The 22,929-nt window shown below is 48.7% G+C and overlaps 1 protein-coding gene across 7 annotated transcripts in view; it reads right to left on the reverse strand.

Moving 5' to 3' along the window:
• The window catches only part of CUL9 (cullin 9), a 244,072-nt gene that overhangs the window by 187,897 nt on the left and 33,246 nt on the right, over nt 1-22,929 (reverse strand). For 6 of the 7 annotated variants that reach the window (XM_073563508.1, XM_073563511.1, XM_073563505.1 and 3 more), the window contains exons 16-25: nt 6,408-6,579; nt 6,221-6,326; nt 5,956-6,051; nt 5,363-5,538; nt 5,156-5,289; nt 4,899-5,084; nt 4,695-4,801; nt 4,437-4,619; nt 4,176-4,333; nt 1,934-2,171 (exon numbers count right to left, since the gene is read on the reverse strand). In XM_073563508.1, coding sequence (XP_073419609.1) covers nt 1,934-2,171; nt 4,176-4,333; nt 4,437-4,619; nt 4,695-4,801; nt 4,899-5,084; nt 5,156-5,289; nt 5,363-5,538; nt 5,956-6,051; nt 6,221-6,326; nt 6,408-6,579 — 1,556 coding nt within the window. The remainder of the gene's footprint in view (nt 1-1,933; nt 2,172-4,175; nt 4,334-4,436; nt 4,620-4,694; nt 4,802-4,898; nt 5,085-5,155; nt 5,290-5,362; nt 5,539-5,955; nt 6,052-6,220; nt 6,327-6,407; nt 6,580-22,929) is intronic. The other variant, XM_073563509.1, reaches the window with a different exon arrangement.

Genomic DNA, 22,929 nt, shown 5'->3' on the forward strand with positions numbered 1-22,929 from the left:
AGTCTTTTTAACAAATTACCCAATACAAGTTAATTTTTAAAGATATCCCAAGTCGCTATTACCCATTTAATTTCTCGGGTTCAGCACTGCCCCTACTCTTTCATCACCCCCTTCTCCTCAACTCCTACCGGTCCTCCTCATCTTCCCCTTCTGGTTCTCTTCCTCCAAATCACCCACTTGCCCTCATCATCTCATCTTCTTGGATCTTATCATTCACTCCATCATCTCACGATTCCTTCTTCCCCTAAACACCTCCGCTTCCTTGCCATTTACTCCTCACCACCGGCCACTACCCCTCACCATCTCCTTTTCCTCACCTTCACCTACCCTTGGTTATCATCCTAACCTGCTCCCCTTCCTGGTCCTCCCCTTATCCATCCTACTTAATATTTCCCACCACCGCTCATCATCTCATCCTAGTCCTCCTACAAACTCTTTATTTTTTCTCCTCACAATATCCCCCACTTGGTCCTCCTCACCATCTTTGCCATCTCCTCCTCCTTCCCTTTAGCCTGACCATCTCCTGAACCTCCACATAACCAGCCATCTTTCCCAACACCATGTCTTCCTGCTCATTATTCTCCTTACCCCTCACCATCTCCCCATCTTGGTCCTGCTTCAAACTCTTACCTCCTCACCATTTTCTCGGCTTGCTCCTCCTCATCCCCCAATTTCTCTTCACCATCTCCCCCTCTTTCCCCTCTTCCCCACCATCTCCTGGTTTTCCATCTCACCATCCTCCAACCTTACCCTTTACCATCTCCTTCACTATTAACCATCTCCTTCTTCCTGTCCTCTTCATCACCAACAACTCCTCCGCAGCATCCTCTTTTCCCTCACTATCTCCCTATCCAGGCCCGCCTCGTCACCATCTCATCTTTACTATCACCTCGTCCCTGTCCTAACCATCTTTTTCTCCACCCCGTGATCCTACTCTTCAACATTTTCTCCTTATCGTCATTCTCCATTTTCCCTCAACCCACCTCATTCTCCTCCTGGTTCTGCTTCTCATCATTACCTCCTACAATCAAATCCTCGCCCCCTCACCATCTCCTACTCCTGGTCCTCCTTTCCGCACCATGTCCTCCATATCCTCCTCCTTCCCATCTTCTCCTACTAGTCCGCTTCCTCACCATCTACTCTTCAACACCCCCCACACTTACCCTCACCTCCAACTGTTCCTCCTCATTACCATCTCCTCTTCATACCTCTTACACCAGCCATCTCTTCTTCCTAGTCCTCCTCATCCTTGTGTTACTCTTCACCATCTACTCCTTTCTCCTGGTCTTCCTCTTTACAATCCTCCACTTTCTCTCACACCATCTCTGCACCTACCTGGCAGTCCTGCTCACAAACCTCTCTTCCTATACCCATTCTCTTTCTGGACCTAAACATTTTTTCAATCCTCCTCACTATACCATCACCAACAAATTTTACTTTCTGATTTGATTCTTACCTACTCCCAACTTCTCACAATCTTCTTTTCCTGGTCTTCATAGTTAAACTTCCTCCACCACACCATCCTCCATTAACATCTCCTCCTCACTATCCCCCCTTCTTCTCACTATCATAACCCTTCTATTGGTCCCCCTTCTTATCTCCCTCACTTTTCCTCACCTCCAACTCCTCCTCACACTTAACACCAACTCACCACCACCATCTAATTTTCCTTCTCACCATCATGCTCTCCATCTCCTGGTACACCTCCATACATCTCCTCTCCCTGATCCTCCTCCCCATCAGCTCCTCCTCTCGGCTGTCCTGATCCTCCCCTGCCTACCTAATCCTCATAATCGCCTTATCCCAGTCTTGCTAGTTATCCTCCTCCGCAACATTTCCTCTTCCCTTCATCTCCTCCCCATGATCATCACACCTTTATCCTTGTCATACTGCCAACTCTTCCTCCTACTCTCTGCTACCATCTCTTCCTCACCACCATCTCCTCCTCCTGGTCGTCGTCCTCCTCCTCCTCGTTCTCCTCAGATAGAACTTCTCTATCGCGCTCCTGCAGTCGGTACAAATGTTCTTCTTGCAGTAGATCTTTACCCTCCTGTAAGTTTTTCAGCATCTGCTGTGGGAATCGATTTGGGAAACAAATTCCAATGTGATCAACCACCGTGTTCTCCAGCCAGCAGGGTCCGAGGGAAAGGAGCCTATCTGCCAGGTAATGCCTGCAATACAAAGCATCATGGGAACCAGGGCCTGGAAACAGCAGCACAGAGGGCGGCGGCACAGAGGGCGGCATCATACAGAACAGCAGCACAGAGGGCGGCATCATACAGAACAGCAGCACAGAGGGCGGCGGCACAGAGGGCGGCATCATACAGAGCAGCACAGAGGACAGCATCATACAGAACAGCAGCACAGAGGACGGCATCATACAGAACAGCAGCACAGAGGGCGGCGGCACAGAGGGCGGCATCATACAGAACAGCACAGAGGACAGCATCATACAGAACAGCAGCAAAGAGGACGGCATAATACAGAACAGCAGCACAGAGGGCGGCGGCACAGAGGGCGGCATCATACAGAACAGCAGCACAGAGGACGGCAGCACAGAGGACGGCATCATACAGAACAGCAGCACAGAGGGCGGCATCATACAGAACAGCAGCACAGAGGACAGCATCATACAGAACAGCGGCACAGAGGGCGGCGGCACAGAGGGCGGCATCATACAGAGCAGCACAGAGGACAGCATCATACAGAACAGCAGCACAGAAGACGGCATCATACAGAACAGCAGCAGAGAGGGCGGCGGCATAGTGGACGGCATCATACAGAACAGCAGCACAGAGGACGGCATCATACAAAACGGCATCATACAGAACGGCAGCACAGAGGACGGCATCATACAGAACAGCAGCACAGAGGACAGCATCATACAGAACAGCAGCACAGAGGACGGCATCATAAAGGACAGCAGCACAGAGGACAGCATCATACAGAACAGCAGCACAGAGGACTGCATCATACAGAACAGCAGCACAGAGGACTGCATCATACAGAACAGCAGCACAGAGGACGGCGGCACAGAGGACGGCATCATACAGAACAGCAGCACAGAGGACGGCATCATACAGAACGGCATCATACAGAACGGCAGCACAGAGGACGGCATCATACAGAACAGCAGCACAGAGGGCGGCGGCACAGAGGGCGGCATCATACAGAGCAGCACAGAGGACAGCATCATACAGAACAGCAGCACAGAAGACGGCATCATACAGAACAGCAGCACAGAGGGCGGCGGCACAGAGGGCGGCATCATACAGAGCAGCACAGAGGACAGCATCATACAGAACAGCAGCACAGAGGACGGCATCATACAGAACAGCAGCACAGAGGACGGCATCATACAGAACAGCAGCACAGAGGACGGCATCATACAGAACAGCAGCACAGAGGATGGCATCATACAGAACAGCAGCACAGAGGACGGCATCATACAGAACAGCAGCACAGAGGACGGCATCATACAGAACAGCAGCACAGAGGACGGCATCATACAGAACAGCAGCATAGAGGACGGCATCATACTGAACAGCAGCACAGAGGGCGGCGGCACAGTGGACGGCATCATACAGAACAGCAGCACAGAGGACGGCATCATACAGAACAGCAGCACAGAGGACGGCATCATACAGAACAGCAGCACAGAGGACGGCATCATACAGAACAGCAGCACAGAGGACGGCATCATACAGAACAGCAGCACAGAGGACGGCATCATACAGAACAGCAGCACAGAGGGCGGCATCATACAGAACAGCAGCGCTGCAGCACAGAGGCCGGCGGCACAGAGGACGGCATCATACAGAACAGCAGTACAGAGGACGGCAGCACAGAGGACGGCATCATACAGAACAGCAGTACAGAGGGCGGCAGCACAGAGGGAGGCATCATACAGAACAGCAGTACAGAAGGCGGCAGCACCGAGGACGGCTTCATACAGAACAGCAGTACAGAGGGCGGCAGCAGCACAGAGGACAGCATCATACAGAGGGCGGCAGCACAGAGGGCGGCATCATACAGAACAGCAGTACAGAGGGCGGCAGCACCACAGAGGACGGCATCATACAGAACAGCAGCATAGAGGACGGCATCATACAGAACAGCATCATACAGAACAGCAGCACAGAGAACATCACAAGGAAACATGAGAATATACAAACCTGTAAAAATGCTCAAAGGAATTGGCCAGTTCCAGATCAGACAAGAAAAGAATAAAGTCCAAGAATTCCTGCAGCAGTTCCAGGGCCCGGAGATCAGAAGAATCTGCACGAATCGCAGTTACCAGCTGATCTATATAGCGAGCAAACTGCTCCGTCACCTGCAACATACAAATATCCGAAATATTACAGGGGACCACACAACATCCGGGGGCCACACCACACACAAGACACCAGAGGGGGCCACACCACAGTCAGACTCACATGTAGCGCAGTCAGGAACGACAGCTGCAACAACCCTTCACAGAAGCCGTGGCGCAGAGACAGTAAGAACCGCGTCTGCTGCCCAAACATCTCGTCCATGGCGAGTCTGAGAGCCCGGTACATGGAGCAGATCCGAGGAGCCAGATCCACATTATTCCAGTACATCTCCAGAAAGCGCTGCACCTGGAGGACATAATGGGAATTACACCCAGTAACAGTGGAGGGGTCCATCCCACACAACTCCAGAGCAGCCTCTACCTGCTTCCGGACCACCTCTTGCCAGCACTGGGCAATTCCCGCCATACTGCTCCATCCAGAACCGGAGGGTCTCACAGGAGGACTAAGTGTGTCTCGACTCTTCCCATCTGAGGAGAGAGGCAAACGTAACACCATAGACCCCTCCCCACCTAAAACACAGGCTCCCGTCCTACTTCCCGTCAGGTGAGTGGATAAGTCACTCACTGGTCTTACTGGGGGGCTTCAATCCAGCAGTGTCCTGAGCGCTGGTGTCTACATGGACCAGGAGGTGAGTGAGCCTGCGGACCCGAGAGTTGAAGATTGAGGTTTGGGCCTTGGGTCTTCGCGCCCCCTGAATGTTCTCCAGGTAGCGGTTAAGAAGCCAACTGAGGGGGCTCACAGCTCCGGAGTCTGTAAGAAAATTGCAAGGTGACCTACCACCTAGCAGGTAAGCAGAACACAGGGGTCCGGGAGGCTCTTACCTGAGGTTGTGATGCTCCTCACCAGAGGAGATATCAGTGCCTCCCAACAGGTCCGGCCCAGTGCCTGCGCAGCCTCATTGTCCGGCAGGAACCGATCTGCAAACTCCTGCTCATGTGACAAAGCTCGGTTCAACCTGCAACGAGACGACCAATCAGTGACAGGAGAAACCACCAGGGCAAAGGGCGTCTGCTCCCACCTGGTGCTACCTGCTGAACAGTTGCAGTAAGCGCTCCTTCTTCTCACAGATCTCCTGCCCCCAACTGTGAGCTCGGCTGGTGTAGAAGAGGAACGTTCTCCGACACAGCTGTTCCTTAAACACTGGCCAGAACGTCGGCTTTGGCCCCAGAACCTCCAGACCGCGGACCCTTGTGTCAATACCACCCTGCAGAAAGACAGCACTACATGAGCGTGGTGTGAGGCTGAATGCAGCAGCAGCACTACGCCAACGAAGCAGCATGCCAACGCAGCAGCAGCCCCACGCCCACGCAGCAGCATGCTAACACAGCCCCACGCCAGCACAGCAGCAGCCCCACGCCAACACAGCAGCAGCCCCACGCCAACACAGCAGCAGCCCCACGCCAACACAGCAGCAGCCCCACGCCAACACAGCAGCAGCCCCACGCCAACACAGCAGCAGCCCCACGCCAACACAGCAGCAGCCCCACGCCAGCACAACAGCAGCCCCACGCCAACACAGCCCCACGCCAACACAGCCCCACGCCAACACAGCCCCACGCCAACACAGCAGCACGCCAACACTGCAGCACGCCAACACTGCAGCTCCGGGGTTGCACATTACCTGCTGACACCGCTTGATCTTCACCTGAACCACCGGCCAGAAACGTGTGGCGTTCTCCAGGAGCACGACGCGGGAGGTGGAACTGGAGATGTTCACCTGATCATGAACAGATAGGAAAATAACAGAACACGAACAGAAAGCAATGACGACCTCAGACCCCAGGGGCAGCCCCCAGTACAGCAATATGGACGACACTGACAACTGCCACGATATAGATCTGGGGTGTCCGCGGTCAGAGACGCTATATTGTGTGGACATGACTGACCGCGTTCAGCTCCGTGCTGATATTGGAAGCGTTCTCTCCACCCATAACGAGCACCCGGGCCGGCATGTAACTGGAGTCCTCACTGGCCACGACCATCAGCAGCTGCCTGCAGTGGGCGTACAGACCTGTGTTATATAAATGTATCCAGAGTGCAGGTCCCTGCCCCACGCCCAGCGCCACATCTCACCGGATCACCACTCCGCGGTGCATGAAGATGTTGATATAATGGGAGCCGGTGCTCCCACTCGATTCCCAGTACGACTTGGGGTTCCCATCCGCTAGTTTGTTGGCACGATGTGGGTTTGAGGACACTTCCATCTTCCCCCAACATTTGTCTTCTTTCACCTCCACGCTGGATCCTGTGGAGACATAAAGGTAACAATCCTGGTCACTACACTCCCAAAAATCCAGCCCCTCTAGGGTAGCCCAGCCCTGCCCCCTACTCATGGTCACCTCCCTCCAGGGCTGCCCAGCCCAGCCCCGCCCCATCCCCTACTCGTGGTCACCTCGCTTCAGGGCTGCCCAACCCCGCCCCCTACTCGTGGTCACTTCGCTCCAGAGCTGTCCAGCCCCGCCCCCTACTCGTGGTCACCTCCCTTCAGGGCTGCCCAGCCTCACCCCGCCCCCTACTCACCTCCCTCCAGGGATGCCCAGCCCCACCCCCTACTCGTGGTCACCTCGCTCCAGTGCTGCCCAACCCCGCCCCGCCCCCTACTCGTGGTCACCTTGCTCCAGGGCTGCCCTGCCCCCTACTCGTGGTCAACTTCCACCAGGGTTGCACAGCCCCGCCCCCTACTCGTGTTCACCTCCCACCAGGGTTGCACAGCCCCACCCCTACTCGTGTTCACCTCCCGCCAGGGTTGCACAGCCCCGCCCCTACTCGTGTTCACCTCCCACCAGGGTTGCACAGCCCCACCCCCTACTCGTGTTCACAGCTCCACCCCGTACTCGTGTTCACCTTCCTCCAGGGTTGCACAGCCCCGCACCCTGCTCATGGTCAACTCGCTCCAGGGCTGCCGAGCCCCATACAGTACTCATGGTCACCCGTCATCCAGAGCTGCCAAGTCCCGCACTCTACTAATGGTCACCTCCCTCCAGGGCTGCCGAGCCCCACACCCTACTCATGGTCACCTCCCTCCGGGGATGCCAAGCCCCGCACCCTACTCATGGTCACCTCCCTCCCACATCCTACTCATGGTCACCTCCCTCCAGGGCTGCCGAGCCCCACACCCTACTCATGGTCACCTCCCTCCAGGGCTGCCGAGCCCCACACCCTACTCATGGTCACCTCCCTCCAGGGCTGAAGAGCCCCACACCCTACTCATGGTCACCTCCCTCCCTACTCATGGCCACCCCCCCTCCAGGGCTAAGCCCTTTAGGATCCAAGAATAATTTGCATTTGTTTATTTCATCCCCACCCCCCTTGCAAGAGCTACAAATTCTCAAATTTTTCTGTGGCCAAATGAGGATGTGATTCGGCAGCGCGGCACACGGCCCCAGCGCTGCCCTTGGGTATCCCGGCCGGCAGAGCGGCACACGGCCCCAGCGCTGCCCTTGGGTATCCCGGCCGGCAGAGCGGCACACGGCCCCAGCGCTGCCCTTGGGTATCCCGGCCGGCAGAGCGGCACACAACCCCTGATGAGATTTGAAAAACTCAGAAGGCATGGACGTCCCAGGAAGACACCAGTGCTGGATGAACATGATCCTTCCTATGGTAAAGAAGATCCCTTTCACAACCTCCCCCTCTAGAGAAGACCACCCTCCGAAAAAATGATGTCTCAATATTTAACAAAAACAGACAAACTTTATCAGCTCACTATTGTCAAAGTCAGAATATGAAATATAAACGTTGATGCACACGAAACGCAGGACCAGAAATTCTGCTGTGGAACCACAAAACATTTTCTCAGTATCTAAATTCACCATAAAGAGAAGACGTAAGGAGATCAAAAACCTAGAGGGTCACCAAAATGTGCAAACCATTAATCAGCCGGAAAACAGATAGGCCAAATTAGACTTTCCCAAAAAAAAAAAAACATCTACAGAAACCGCCAAGTTCTGAAAAAGCAAAAGCAAAATCAACCTGTACCAGAATGATGGGAAAAAGAAAGGCTTGAAGTGGCTCCGGATCCGCGGCACACCGTGTAACACATGGTGGAGGCGTTGTGATGGCTGCCAAAGGCACCGGGTCACTAGTGGTTATTGATGAGGCTGAAGATAGGAGCAGCCGGATGAATCCTGTGTGTACAGGGCGATACTTTCCGCTCATTCAGCCAAATGCAGCAAGGCTGATTGGACGACGCTTCACAGGATAGATGGACAATGACCCAAAACATCCTGTGAAAGCAAAGAAGTGGAATATTCTGCAATGGCCGAGTCAGCACCAGGTCTCAGCCTATTGAGCCACATTTCACAGGCTGAAGACAAAACTGAAGGCAGAAAGACCCATAAACAAGCGAGAACTGAAGTCACTGCAGTGAAGGCAGCGAAGCCTCACACTGGAGGAAACCAGCGATGGTGGCGGCCATGGCCTCCAGACTTCAGGGCTGTCACTGCTGCAAAGTCTCACACTGGAGGAAACCAGCGATGGTGACGGCCATGGTCTCCAGACTTCAGGGCTGTCACTGCTGCAAAGTCTCACACAAGAGGAAGCCAATGACAAAGGGGTTAAACATGGATGTCATCTCCAGAAAGGGTCAAATTAAAGAATGACTGACATGCACTCCGTTGAAAAATCAGGTGCTGGCTGAACCTGGACTCGGTCCAAAAATCATGACAAGAAAGAGAAACAGACGCACTCAAAAATATTTTGAGTGCAGTTGTTTCTCTCTCTTGTCATCTCCAGTTAGGGGACATATCACCCTCCTATTGAACCTATGGAACTAATTATAACTAGAGAAGAAAGAAACTAATTAAAACAGGGGACGTGAGAGAGCGCGGACACTTCTATCTCCATTGAAAAAGGGGCCTTCCGCAGTGATCAGGTAATAACAGGGAGATTTGCTGGGAAAAAGAAAGCAAGTCATAGCTTTGTTCACAGAGGCAGGCCTCACTAGACCTTTTGGAGCCAGTGGTCCATAACGAATATTGGGTCTGCATAGATCCAATATTTATAGGAGATATATTTTTGGCGTCATAGCGAAGGGATAAACATAAAGCATTCACTCATATCATCATAAGACCATTCTAACCCCTCCAACTTAATAATGGTCTGAGGGATGGTGCTATCCAGGCCAGGTTTCATCTTGATATAAAAGTAAACTTGTGGCATCATTCCCAAGACGACTCATGGCTGTACTAGCTCAAAAGGTGCTTCTCCTCAACACGGAGCAAAGGGGCTGAATACTTATCACCATGGGATATTTCAGTTTTTCTTGTAGAAATTTTTGCAAATTTAATAATTTCTGTATTTTTCAGTCAGGATGGGGTGCAGAGTGCACATTAATGAGAAAAAATGAACTAGTTTGAATTTACCAAATGGCTGCAATGAAACAAAGAGTGAAAAATGTAAAGGGGTCTGAATACTTTCTGTGCCCACTGTAGGTACACGTCACCAATGAGACACAGAATCTAAAAATAAAATCCAGAAAAATCACTTTGCATGATTGCTACATAATTTGCATTTTATTGCATGAAATAAGTTTTTGATACAAAATAAAAAGCAGAACTTAAATATTTGGTACAGAAACTGTTGTTTGCAGTTACAGGGGTCAGACGTGTCCTGTAGCTCTTGGCCAGGTTTGCACACACTGCAGCAGGGATTTTGGCCCCTCCTCCATACAGATCCTCTCTAGACCTTTCCGGTTTCGGGAGTGTCCATGAGTAACAATGAGTTTCAGCTCCCTACAAAGATTTTCCTTTGGGTTCAGTTATGGAGACTGGCTACGCCACTCCAGGACCTCAAAATGCTTTTTACGGAGCCACTCCTTAGTCGTTCTGGCTGTGTGTTTCGGGTCATTGTTATGCTGGAAGACCCAGTCACAACCCATCTTCAATGCTCTTACTGAGGGAAGGAAGTTGTCCAAAATCTTGCGGTACAGGACCCCCCATCCATGCCCCCTTCAATACGGTGTAGTCGTCCTGTTCCCTTTGCAGAAAAGCACCTCCAAAATATGTTTCCGCCACCATGCTTCACGGTTGGAACAGTGTTCTTGGTGTTGTACTCATCCTTCTTCCAAACACAGCGAGTGAAGTTGATACCAAAAAGTTCTATTTTCTTATCATCTGACCACATGTCCTTCTCCCATGTCTCCTCTGGATCATCCAGATGATAACTGGCTAACTTCAAACAGACCAGGACATCTGTTTGCAGGATTCATGGTGACACAGTCATATTAAAGGGTAATGTTTGAGGCTGTGGTCCCATCTGTCTTCAGGTCATTACCCAGGCCTCCCGTGTAGTTCTGGGCTGATTTCTGACCTTTCTCAGAATCATCCTTACCCCACAAGGTGAGATCTTGAATGGAGCCTCAGACCAAGGAAGACTAACAGACATCTTTTGTTTTTTCCATTTTCTAATAATTGTGCCAACAGTTTTTGCCTTCTCACCAAGTTGCTTGCCTATTGCCCTGTAGCCCATCCCAGCCTTGGGCAGGACTACAATTTTGTCCTTGGGGTCCTTAGACAACAGTTTGGTCTTGACCATGGTGGAAAGGTGGAGTGTGATTGAGTGTGTGGACAGGTGTCATACAGGTAACAAGTTCAAACAGGTGCAATTAATACAGATAATGAGTGCAAAGTAAGAGGCTTCTTACAGAAACACTGACAGATTTGTGAGTCAGAATTCTCTCTGGTTGGTCGGTTATCAAATAATTATTTTTTTTTTTTTTATTGCATGCAGTATGTTAAAATCCTACAATGCCATTTTCTGGATTTTATTTGTAGTAAAACAAACACTATGTTAAGCATTGTGCTATTTAGCTATTTAGATATTTGTAGACAGCTATTAAGGAGACTTAATAGCTGTCTACAAATATCTAAAGGGCTGTCACATTGTAGAAGGATCAACTTTATTCTCATTTGCACAAGGAAAGACTAGAAGCAATGGGATGAAACTGAATGGGAGGAGACAGATTAGATATTAGAAAAAACTTTTTGACAGTTAGAGTGATCAATGAGTGGAACAGGCTGCCACGAGAAGTGGTGAGTTCTCCTTCAATGGAAGTCTTCAAACAGAGGCTGGACAGACATCTGACTGGGATGATTTAGCGAATCCTGCTTTGAGCAGGGGGTTGGACCAGATGGCCTAGGAGGTCCCTTCCAACTCTACCATTCTATGATTCTATGATTCACCTGCCAAGGCTTTCAGCCATTACAGGGACATTTGTCCAATGCTATATGGGTTAATCCGTTCATTATCATATACAGATATGATGGTTAGGCTGGGTTCACACGTAGCGGAACTCTCGCTGAAATTACTGCGAGAATTCCGGAATTACATTCCATGGGAAAATCGCATTTTAAATTCCGGCGATTTTCCCGCGGAAAAACTAGCATTTTGCAAGCGTGATTAGCTTGCAGAATGCTAGCATTTTCCAAGTGATCTGGAGCACCGCTTGGAGAACTGATTGACAGGTTGGTCACACTCGTCATACATAGTATTTGACGAGTGTAACCAACTTTCTACTATTGAGGTCGCCTATGCGGCATCAATAGTAAAAGATAGAATGTAAAAAATAATAATAAAAAAAAATATTGTTATTCTCACCTTCCGACGTCCCGCGCAGCCTTCCCGCCTCTCTCCACGCTCCCGGTCCCAGTAATCCTTTGCGACAATTACCGCAATGACATCTGTTCTCGCGGGATCGCGACGTCGCGCGAATGGCGGTGAGACTTCGCGATCCCGCGAGAACGGACGTCATCGCTCGCAAAGGCTTACTGGGACCGGGAGCGTGGAGAGAGGCGGGAAGGCTGCGCGGGACGTCGGAAGGTGAGAATAACAATATTTTTTATTTTAAATTCTATTTTTTACAGGGATATGGTACCCAGAGCCCGGAGGACAGTCTCCTCTCCTCCGGACCGTGGGTACCATCCGCAAATGTTCTGCTTACTTTTTGCATGGTGTGCACAGCCACATGCGGAAAGTAAGCAGAACAATGCATTCCTATGGGTGCGGGATCGCCGCGATTCCGTGAAATTAATGAGCATGCTGCGTTTTTTACCGCGAAGCGATTCCGCCGCGGAAAAAAACGCAGCATTAGCACAGCATTGCGGAGTCCCATAGGAATGCATGGGATGCTTATTTTTTGCGGCAAAATCACGCGGTTAAAACCGCCGCAGAAACGCGAAAAAAACGCCACGTGTGAACTCAGACTTCTAGTGATTGTTGTCATATGTTGCCATTAACTCGTCATCACGGCATCAGCCTTCCCGGATTAACCATGTACAGATGGTTAAGCATAAGAGGAGAGGTTAGCAAGCAACACTATCTGCCATTGCTTGTACAGAGATCTGTGTTCACGTCCCTCAGACACGTCACCTACGTACATCGACGGCACAATAACAATAATGTGTAAACTGTTTCACCATTTTCACTGCCTATTGTCTTCTCCTCCTCCAACCAAATCTTTTGTCTGGACTTGCCAACACAAAATTCCATAAGCCTGAACAGGATACTTAAGATTCAGATGATGTCCCGCTCGCACCCTTGCCTCAAGAATGGGAAGATTTTCATGGAGCCCAAGCACCTGCACAACAAACAATGGTCCTTTGGCAACTCCAACCCCCTAATTTGTGAGTATGGCTATGATTAAGATCTTATTTCACAATGTTAGGGGCTTAAATTCTCCCTGCAAGCGAGGTCAAATTAACAAATATGTTATGAGATATAAAGTGGACATTTGCCTCATTCAGGAGAAGCATTTCTAACAGGGACATATCCCCACATTCTTCAAATCACACTTCCCTCCGTGGTGTCGTAGTCCTTCCCAATCTAGCAACTCAAGGTGTGAGCATAGGGATCAGGCGCAGACACCCTTAACTATCCAGTACAAAGATAACGAGGGTAGGATGATCTTCAATAAAGGCCGATTGGACAACCCTTAGAACTGTAGGCAAAACTTAGATATAAACTTCAAAAAGTGGAACTGACTAATGTGTGTAGATTAGCTAACCGAACAACCAAAGACGGTGCACATTACTCAGCAGCACACAAGTCGTACCAAAGAGTAGACTATATCCGAATACAAACCCAACTCACAGCACGCTGCTCCAACCCAACAATCAACTCTCACCACGTCTCAGACCTCTCCCCAACAGATAGCCCGGACCCAGATGGACCCCATTATAACACCTGTCAACATGAGTTACTCCCTTATCTGACTAAACTAATGAGGCGTTAAACGAAAGCCCCTGCATCCACAAACCTCACCTGCCACAATCACAGTCATTCCCAAGGAAGGTAAGGATACTACCTTGTGTAGCAATTACAGACCAATCTCACCACAGATGTTAAAATGTTCGCAAAAGTTTTAGCCAATAGACGCCACAAAGTCCTCCCCTCCATCATTCACAATGGTCAAGTGGATTTCATGTGGTCAAAAATGATGCTGAGATTGAAAAGCCACACTTAAATTCCTATTTTGCTTGTGTTCTCTAAGAAGGCAAAATGTAACCAACTGATCTTTGCGGTGCCATTGAAGGAATAAAAAAATCCACACTATCCATAAACAGAGAGATGGCGAGGGAACACTGAGCTAATTTACATGAATTTACATCGCCTGGTCCAGATGAATTACATCCTAGGGTACTGAAAGAGTTAGCACAGGAAACTGCAGAACCACTAGCCAGCATCTTTGATAAATCTGGGAGAACACGAAAAGACCCAGAAGATTGGAGAAGGGCAAATGTTGTATCCATCTTCAAAATAGGAAAGAAGATGGAGCCAGGAAATTACAGGGCAGTGAGCCTTACTTCTATACCAGGAAAGATCTGTGAACAAATTATTAAACAGCATGTAAGTACTTGGATAAGAATACAGTAATTAACCAGAGCCAGCATGGGTTTGTAGCAAAGAAGTCACGTCAGACTAATCTAATTTCCTTCTATGATGGAATCACTGACTGGGAGGATTAGGGAAATGCGGCAGATATAGTACATCTTGACTTCAGCAAACCATTTGATAAAGTATCTCATACCATCCTTATTGAGAAAATGACCATGTGTGGGACTGACAAGGATACGGTTAGGTGGATTCATAACTGGCTCAGTGATCGTACTCAAAGAGTGGTAAATGGTGACAGATCTAATTGGATGAGTATTTCAAGTGGGGTACCAGAAGTCTCAGTTCTGGCCCCAGTGTTGTTCAACATTTGTAGAAATGATCTAGATAAGGGCACTGAAGATAAACTAATCAAATTTGCAGACGATGCAAAGCTAGGAGGGAAAGGTAAAGGCCCTTTTACATTTAGCGATGCACCAGCGATCCAACCAGCGATCCGACCCGGTCAGGATCGCTGGTGCATCGCTAAATGATCGCTAGTGAGCTTTCATACAGAAAGATCTCACAGCGATGCAGCAGCGACGCAGCGCACGATACTTACCATTCACACACAGCGATCCTGCGTCCTCCCGCCCGCCTCCACGCGTCGCTGGACGTCACAGCAGGAAGCCCAGCAGGAAGCGCCCGACGAGAAATGGAGCCGGACATTCTCGCGCGATCAGCGATGGACAGCGGTGGAGCCGGTCGTTGGTAAGTATCACACATAGCGATATCGCTAGCAATATCGCTATAACGTCACAAAACCAGTGACGTTTTAGCGATATTGCTAGCGATATTGCTTAGTGTAAAACCCCCTTTACACTAGAGAAGACAGAAAGGATTAAGAAAGATCTAGAAAAGCTTGAACAATGGGCAGCGACAAATAGAATAAATACCATTCTATTAGTCGCTTCCCATTGTTCAAGCTTTTCTAGATCTTTCTGAATCCTTTCTGAGAAATACAAGATTCTACAACTAGGCAAGAAAAATGAAAATTACATCTACAGAATAAAAGAAATAGAACTAAGCAACAGCACGTGTGAAAAATACTTAGGTATACTAATAGATCACACACTACACGAGTCAACAGTGTTCTAGAATGTATTAAGAGAAGCACACAGACTAGATCACGGGCAGTAATTATCCCCCTCAACTCCTCCTTGGCTACTTCTCATCTGGAATACTGCTTCCCAGACATTGAAAAACTGGAGCAAGTTAAGAGAAGAGCATCCATGATGGTGACCGGTCTGCAAACCATATCCTACGAGGAACGGTTACAGGATCTGGGAATGTTTAGCTTGTAACAAAGAAGGCTAAGAGGACAAATAATATTAATAGTTTTCTACAAATATCTGAAGCGATGTCACAGGGTAGAGGGATCATTATTCTCACTGGCACATGGAAACACGAGAAGCAATGGAATGAAACAGAGGCAGAAGATACAGATTAAATATTCGAAAAAACTTTTTGACAGTGAGGGTGTTTGTGAGGGATGAGGGAGACACCATTTTGATTTATTAATTTCAATATATTATTCAGACTTCTCCCCCTGCTCCTGAACTGTGGCCCCACTCCTGATAAAAATATACAATTCCTCAGAAGAACAGGAAATTTGCCATATGCTCAGAGAAATAGAGGCCACGTGATAATTAATATGAGGAGAAAAAGAGCTGGTACCCCCTGGTGTTTTTTGAGAAGGGAGGCCAGCTAATGGTGGAGGCCCTAGACGAAGAGACAACAACACCCAGAGATGAATTATGAGAGCACCGCGCACCTCAGGGTTAAAGGGTTAAGTCCAGTATACCACCAGAATCCTGGGAGCTATTCGCACGCACCCTTGCGTCTCATCTCTCTCTAGTGGTCCCCGATACTGTGCTATCGAGACTGGCTCTCCAGAACCACTTAGCCAACCCAAATTTAGACTCTCCATATCGGTCCAGCCCCAATGAACCTACTGAGATGCCAGTTGTCCCGTTTGGACCTCCCTCTAGGAAGTTATGACCCATCCTAGATATTAGGAATTATTTCAGCTAGGAGGTAAAGGGATGAGATTTCAGTCCAACCCAGAGGGGAGATGGGAAATATGGGAGGGGGCAAACTAGGGGTTACAAGCTAGCCACACACCTTTAGCCAATGTGTTTGTCCTGCCGCGGATTTCGCGTCACGCGTGGAGACCAGAAACTAAGAAAGTACCTGTGGACTCCAGCACTTCCCTGGATCCACATGCTACAAAGACCGGTAACACGATGTGCTACAGGCGGTGTCATTCAGTTGCGCTGCTGATAAAAGTTTGATGGCTGAGGTAAAATCAAAGCAGTTTAATAGTACAGGTTTTATATGCCAACGCGTTTCAAGGTTTAGCACGAACTCAGGAGAAAAACCTAGCAGCAGCTGTTGCATATACCTTCCTCATGGTGCTAGTCTGCAGCCTTATCAGGCGAGTGGTCTCACATTTCTATTTTCTCCGCCCCTTCGGATAAGTCCCCTATTGTGCTTTTTGTATCCTCGCCTTCTCTCCAAGGACCGGTACCGTGACCCATCCAGCTGCTGCCCCATCCTGTGCCCTCCCTGTTTCTGCACCTCTGGCTGTAATCTCTGGATATTACTCTGTATATATCTGTATTATCCAGCTGACTGCTGCCCCATCCTGTGCCCTCCCTGTATCTGCACCTCTGGCTGTAATCTCTGTATATTACTCTGTATATATCTGTATTATCCAGCTGACTGCTGCCCCATCCTGTGCCCTCCCTGTATCTGCACCTCTGGCTGTAATCTCTGTATATTACTCTGTATATATCTGTATTATCCAGCTGACTGCTGCCCCATCCTGTGCCCTCCCTGTATCTGCACCTCTGGCTGTAATCTCTGTATATTACTCTGTATATATCTGTATTATCCAGCTGACTGCTGCCCCATCCTGTGCCCTCCCTGTATCTGCACCTCTGGCTGTATTCTCTGTATATTACTCTGTATATATCTGTATTATCCAGCTGACTGCTGCCCCATCCTGTGCCCTCCCTGTATCTGCACCTCTGGCTGTAATCTCTGTATATTACTCTGTGTATATCTGTATTATTCAGCTGACTGCTGTCCCATCCTGTGCCCTCCCTGTATCTGCACCTCTGGCTGTAATCTCTGTATATTACTCTGTATATATCTGTATTATCCAGCTGACTGCTGTCCCATCCTGTGCGCTCCCTGTATCTGCCCCTCTGGCTGTAATCTCTGTATATTACTCTGCATATATCTGTGTTATCCAGCTGATTGCTGTCCCATCCTGTGCCCTCCCTGTATCTGCCCCTCTGGCTGTAATCTCTGTATATTACTCTTTATATCTGTATTATCCAGCTGACTGCTGTCCCATCCTGTGCCCTCCCTGTATCTGCACCTCTGGCTGTAATCTCTGGATATTACTCTGTATATATCTGTATTATCCAGCTGACTGCTGTCCCATCCTGTGCCCTCCCTGTATCTGCACCTCTGGCTGTAATCTCTGTATATTACTCTGTATATATCTGTATTATCCAGCTGACTGCTGTCCCATCCTGTGCCCTCCCTGTATCTGCCCCTCTGGCTGTAATCTCTGTATATTACTCTGTATATATCTGTGTTATCCAGCTGACTGCTGTCCCATCCTGTGCCCTCCCTGTATCTGCCCCTCTGGCTGTAATCTCTGTATATTACTCTGTATATATCTGTATTATCCAGCTGACTGCTGTCCCATCCTGTGCCCTCCCTGTATCTGCCCCTCTGGCTGTAATCTCTGTATATTACTCTGTATATATCTGTATTACCCAGCTGACTGCTGTCCCATCCTGTGCCCTCCCTGTATCTGCACCTCTGGCTGTAATCTCTGGATATTACTCTGTATATATCTGTATTATCCAGCTGACTGCTGTCCCATCCTGTGCCCTCCCTGTATCTGCCCCTCTGGCTGTAATCTCTGTATATTACTCTGTATATATCTGCATTATCCAGCTGACTGCTGCCCCATCCTGTGCCCTCCCTGTATCTGTACCTCTGGCTGTAATCTCTGTATATTACTCTGTATATATCTGTATTATCCAGCTGACTGCTGCCTCATCCTGTGTCCTCCCTGTATCTGCACCTCTGGCTGTAATCTCTGGATATTACTCTGTATATATCTGTATTATCCAGCTGACTGATGCCCGATCCTGTGCCCTCCCTGTATCTGCACCTCTGGCTGTAATCTCTGTATATTACTCTGTATATATCTGTATTATCCAGCTGACTGCTGCCCCATCCTGTGCCCTCCCTGTATCTGCCCCTCTGGTTGTAATCTCTGGATATTACTCTGTATATATCTGTATTATCCAGCTGACTGCTGCCCCATCCTGTGCCCTCCCTGTATCTGCCCCTCTGGCTGTAATCTCTGTATATTACTCTGTATATATCTGTATTATCCAGCTGACTGCTGCCCCATCCTGTGCCCTCCCTGTATCTGCACCTCTGGCTGTAATCTCTGTATATTACTCTGTATATATCTGTATTATCCAGCTGACTGCTGTCCCATCCTGTGCCCTCCCTGTATCTGCACCTCTGGCTGTAATCTCTGTATATTACTCTGTATATATCTGTATTATCCAGCTGACTGCTGTCCCATCCTGTGCCCTCCCTGTATCTGCACCTCTGGCTGTAATCTCTGTATATTACTCTGTATATATCTGTATTATCCAGCTGACTGCTGCCCCATCCTGTGCCCTCCCTGTATCTGCACCTCTGGCTGTAATCTCTGTATATTACTCTGTATATATCTGTATTATCCAGCTGACTGCTGTCCCATCCTGTGCCCTCCCTGTATCTGCCCCTCTGGCTGTAATCTCTGTATATTACTCTGTATATATCTGTATTATCCAGCTGACTGCTGTCCCATCCTGTGCCCTCCCTGTATCTGCACCTCTGGCTGTAATCTCTGTATATAACTCTGTATATATCTGTATTATCCAGCTGACTGCTGTCCCATCCTGTGCCCTCCCTGTATCTGCCCCTCTGGCTGTAATCTCTGTATATTACTCTGTATATATCTGTATTATCCAGCTGACTGCTGCCCCATCCTGTGCCCTCCCTGTATCTGCACCTCTGGCTGTAATCTCTGTATATTACTCTGTATATATCTGTATTATCCAGCTGACTGCTGCCCCATCCTGTGCCCTCCCTGTATCTGCACCTCTGGCTGTAATCTCTGTATATTACTCTGTATATATCTGTATTATCCAGCTGACTGCTGTCCCATCCTGTGCCCTCCCTGTATCTGCCCCTCTGGCTGTAATCTCTGTATATTACTCTGTATATATCTGTATTATCCAGCTGACTGCTGTCCCATCCTGTGCCCTCCCTGTATCTGCCCCTCTGGCTGTAATCTCTGTATATAACTCTGTATATATCTGTATTATCCAGCTGACTGCTGTCCCATCCTGTGCCCTCCCTGTATCTGCCCCTCTGGCTGTAATCTCTGTATATTACTCTGTATATATCTGTATTATCCAGCTGACTGCTGCCCCATCCTGTGCCCTCCCTGTATCTGCACCTCTGGCTGTAATCTCTGTATATTACTCTGTATATATCTGTATTATCCAGCTGACTGCTGTCCCATCCTGTGCCCTCCCTGTATCTGCACCTCTGGCTGTAATCTCTGTATATTACTCTGTATATATCTGTATTATCCAGCTGACTGCTGCCCCATCCTGTGCGCTCCCTGTATCTGCCCCTCTGGCTGTAATCTCTGGATATTACTCTGTATATATCTGTATTATCCAGCTGACTGCTGTCCCATCCTGTGCCCTCCCTGTATCTGCACCTATGGCTGTAATCTCTGTATATTACTCTGTATATATCTGTATTATCCAGCTGACTGCTGCCCCATCCTGTGCGCTCCCTGTATCTGTACCTCTGGCTGTAATCTCTGGATATTACTCTGTGTATATCTGTATTATCCAGCTGACTGCTGTCCCATCCTGTGCCCTCCCTGTATCTGCCCCTCTGGCTGTAATCTCTGGATATTACTCTGTATATATCTGTATTATCCAGCTGACTGCTGTCCCATCCTGTGCCCTCCCTGTATCTGCACCTCTGGCTGTAATCTCTGTATATTACTCTGTATATATCTGTATTATCCAGCTGACTGCTGCCCCATCCTGTGCCCTCCCTGTATCTGCACCTCTGGCTGTAATCTCTGTATATTACTCTGTATATATCTGTATTATCCAGCTGACTGCTGCCCCATCCTGTTCCCTCCCTGTATCTGCCCCTCTGGCTGTAATCTCTGGATATTACTCTGTATATATCTGTATTATCCAGCTGACTGCTGTCCCATCCTGTGCCCTCCCTGTATCTGCACCTCTGGCTGTAATCTCTGGATATTACTCTGTATATATCTGTATTATCCAGCTGACTGCTGTCCCATCCTGTGCCCTCCCTGTATCTGCACCTCTGGCTGTAATCTCTGTATATTACTCTGTATATATCTGTATTATCCAGCTGACTGCTGCCCCATCCTGTGCCCTCCCTGTATCTGCACCTCTGGCTGTAATCTCTGTATATTACTCTGTATATATCTGTATTATCCAGCTGACTGCTGCCCCATCCTGTTCCCTCCCTGTATCTGCCCCTCTGGCTGTAATCTCTGGATATTACTCTGTATATATCTGTATTATCCAGCTGACTGCTGTCCCATCCTGTGCCCTCCCTGTATCTGCACCTCTGGCTGTAATCTCTGTATATTACACTGTATATATCTGTATTATCCAGCTGACTGCTGTCCCATCCTGTGCTCTCCCTGTATCTGCACCTCTGGCTGTAATCTCTGTATATTACTCTGTATATATCTGTATTATCCAGCTGACTGCTGCCCCATCCTGTGCCCTCCCTGTATCTGCACCTCTGGCTGTAATCTCTGTATATTACTCTGTATATATCTGTATTATCCAGCTGACTGCTGTCCCATCCTGTGCCCTCCCTGTATCTGCCCCTCTGGCTGTAATCTCTGTATATTACTCTGTATATATCTGTATTATCCAGCTGACTGCAGTCCCATCCTGTGCCCTCCCTGTATCTGCACCTCTGGCTGTAATCTCTGTATATTACTCTATATATATCTGTATTATCCAGCTGACTGCTGTCCCATCCTGTGCCCTCCCTGTATCTGCCCCTCTGGCTGTAATCTCTGTATATTACTCTGTATATATCTGTATTATCCAGCTGACTGCAGTCCCATCCTGTGCCCTCCCTGTATCTGCACCTCTGGCTGTCATCTCTGTATATTACTCTGTATATATCTGTATTATCCAGCTGACTGCTGCCCCATCCTGTGCCCTCCCTGTATCTGCACCTCTGGCTGTAATCTCTGTATATTACTCTGTATATATCTGTATTATCCAGCTGACTGCTGTCCCATCCTGTGCCCTCCCTGTATCTGCACCTCTGGCTGTAATCTCTGTATATTACTCTGTATATATCTGTATTATCCAGCTGACTGCTGTCCCATCCTGTGCCCTCCCTGTATCTGTACCTCGGGCTGTAATCTCTGTATATTACTCGGTATATATCTGTATTATCCAGCTGACTGCTGTCCCATCCTGTGCCCTCCCTGTATCTGCCCCTCTGGCTGTAATCTCTGTATATTACTCTGTATATATCTGTATTATCCAGCTGACTGCTGTCCCATCCTGTGCCCTCCCTGTATCTGCACCTCTGGCTGTAATCTCTGTATATTACTCTGTATATATCTGTATTATCCAGCTGACTGCTGTCCCATCCTGTGCCCTCCCTGTATCTGCACCTCTGGCTGTAATCTCTGTATATTACTCTGTATATATCTGTATTATCCAGCTGACTGCTGCCCCATCCTGTGCGCTCCCTGTATCTGCCCCTCTGGCTGTAATCTCTGGATATTACTCTGTATATATCTGTATTATCCAGCTGACTGCTGTCCCATCCTGTGCCCTCCCTGTATCTGCACCTCTGGCTGTAATCTCTGTATATTACTCTGTATATATCTGTATTATCCAGCTGACTGCTGTCCCATCCTGTGCCCTCCCTGTATCTGTACCTCTGGCTGTAATCTCTGTATATTACTCTGTATATACCTGTATTATCCAGCTGACTGCTGCCCCATCCTGTGCCCTCCCTGTATCTGCCCCTCTGGCTGTAATCTCTGGATATTACTCTGTATATATCTGTATTATCCAGCTGACTGCTTCCCCATCCTGTGCCCTCCCTGTATCTGCCCCTCTGGCTGTAATCTCTGGATATTACTCTGTATATATCTGTATTATCCAGCTGACTGCTGTCCCATCCTGTGCCCTCCCTGTATCTGCACCTCTGGCTGTCATCTCTGTATATTACTCTGTATATATCTGTATTATCCAGCTGACTGCTGTCCCATCCTGTGCCCTCCCTGTATCTGCACCTCTGGCTGTAATCTCTGGATATTACTCTGTATATATCTGTATTATCCAGCTGACTGCTGTCCCATCCTGTGCCCTCCCTGTATCTGCACCTCTGGCTGTCATCTCTGTATATTACTCTGTATATATCTGTATTATCCAGCTGACTGCAGTCCCATCCTGTGCCCTCCCTGTATCTGCACCTCTGGCGGTCATCTCTGTATATTACTCTGTATATATCTGTATTATCCAGCTGACTGCTGTCCCATCCTGTGCCCTCCCTGTATCTGCACCTCTGGCTGTAATCTCTGTATATTACTCTGTAT

This window comes from Dendrobates tinctorius, unplaced genomic scaffold (genome assembly GCF_039654945.1).
Source record: "Dendrobates tinctorius isolate UK_male_01 unplaced genomic scaffold, ASM3965494v1 ptg000393l, whole genome shotgun sequence".
Classification (NCBI taxonomy): domain Eukaryota; kingdom Metazoa; phylum Chordata; class Amphibia; order Anura; family Dendrobatidae; genus Dendrobates; species Dendrobates tinctorius.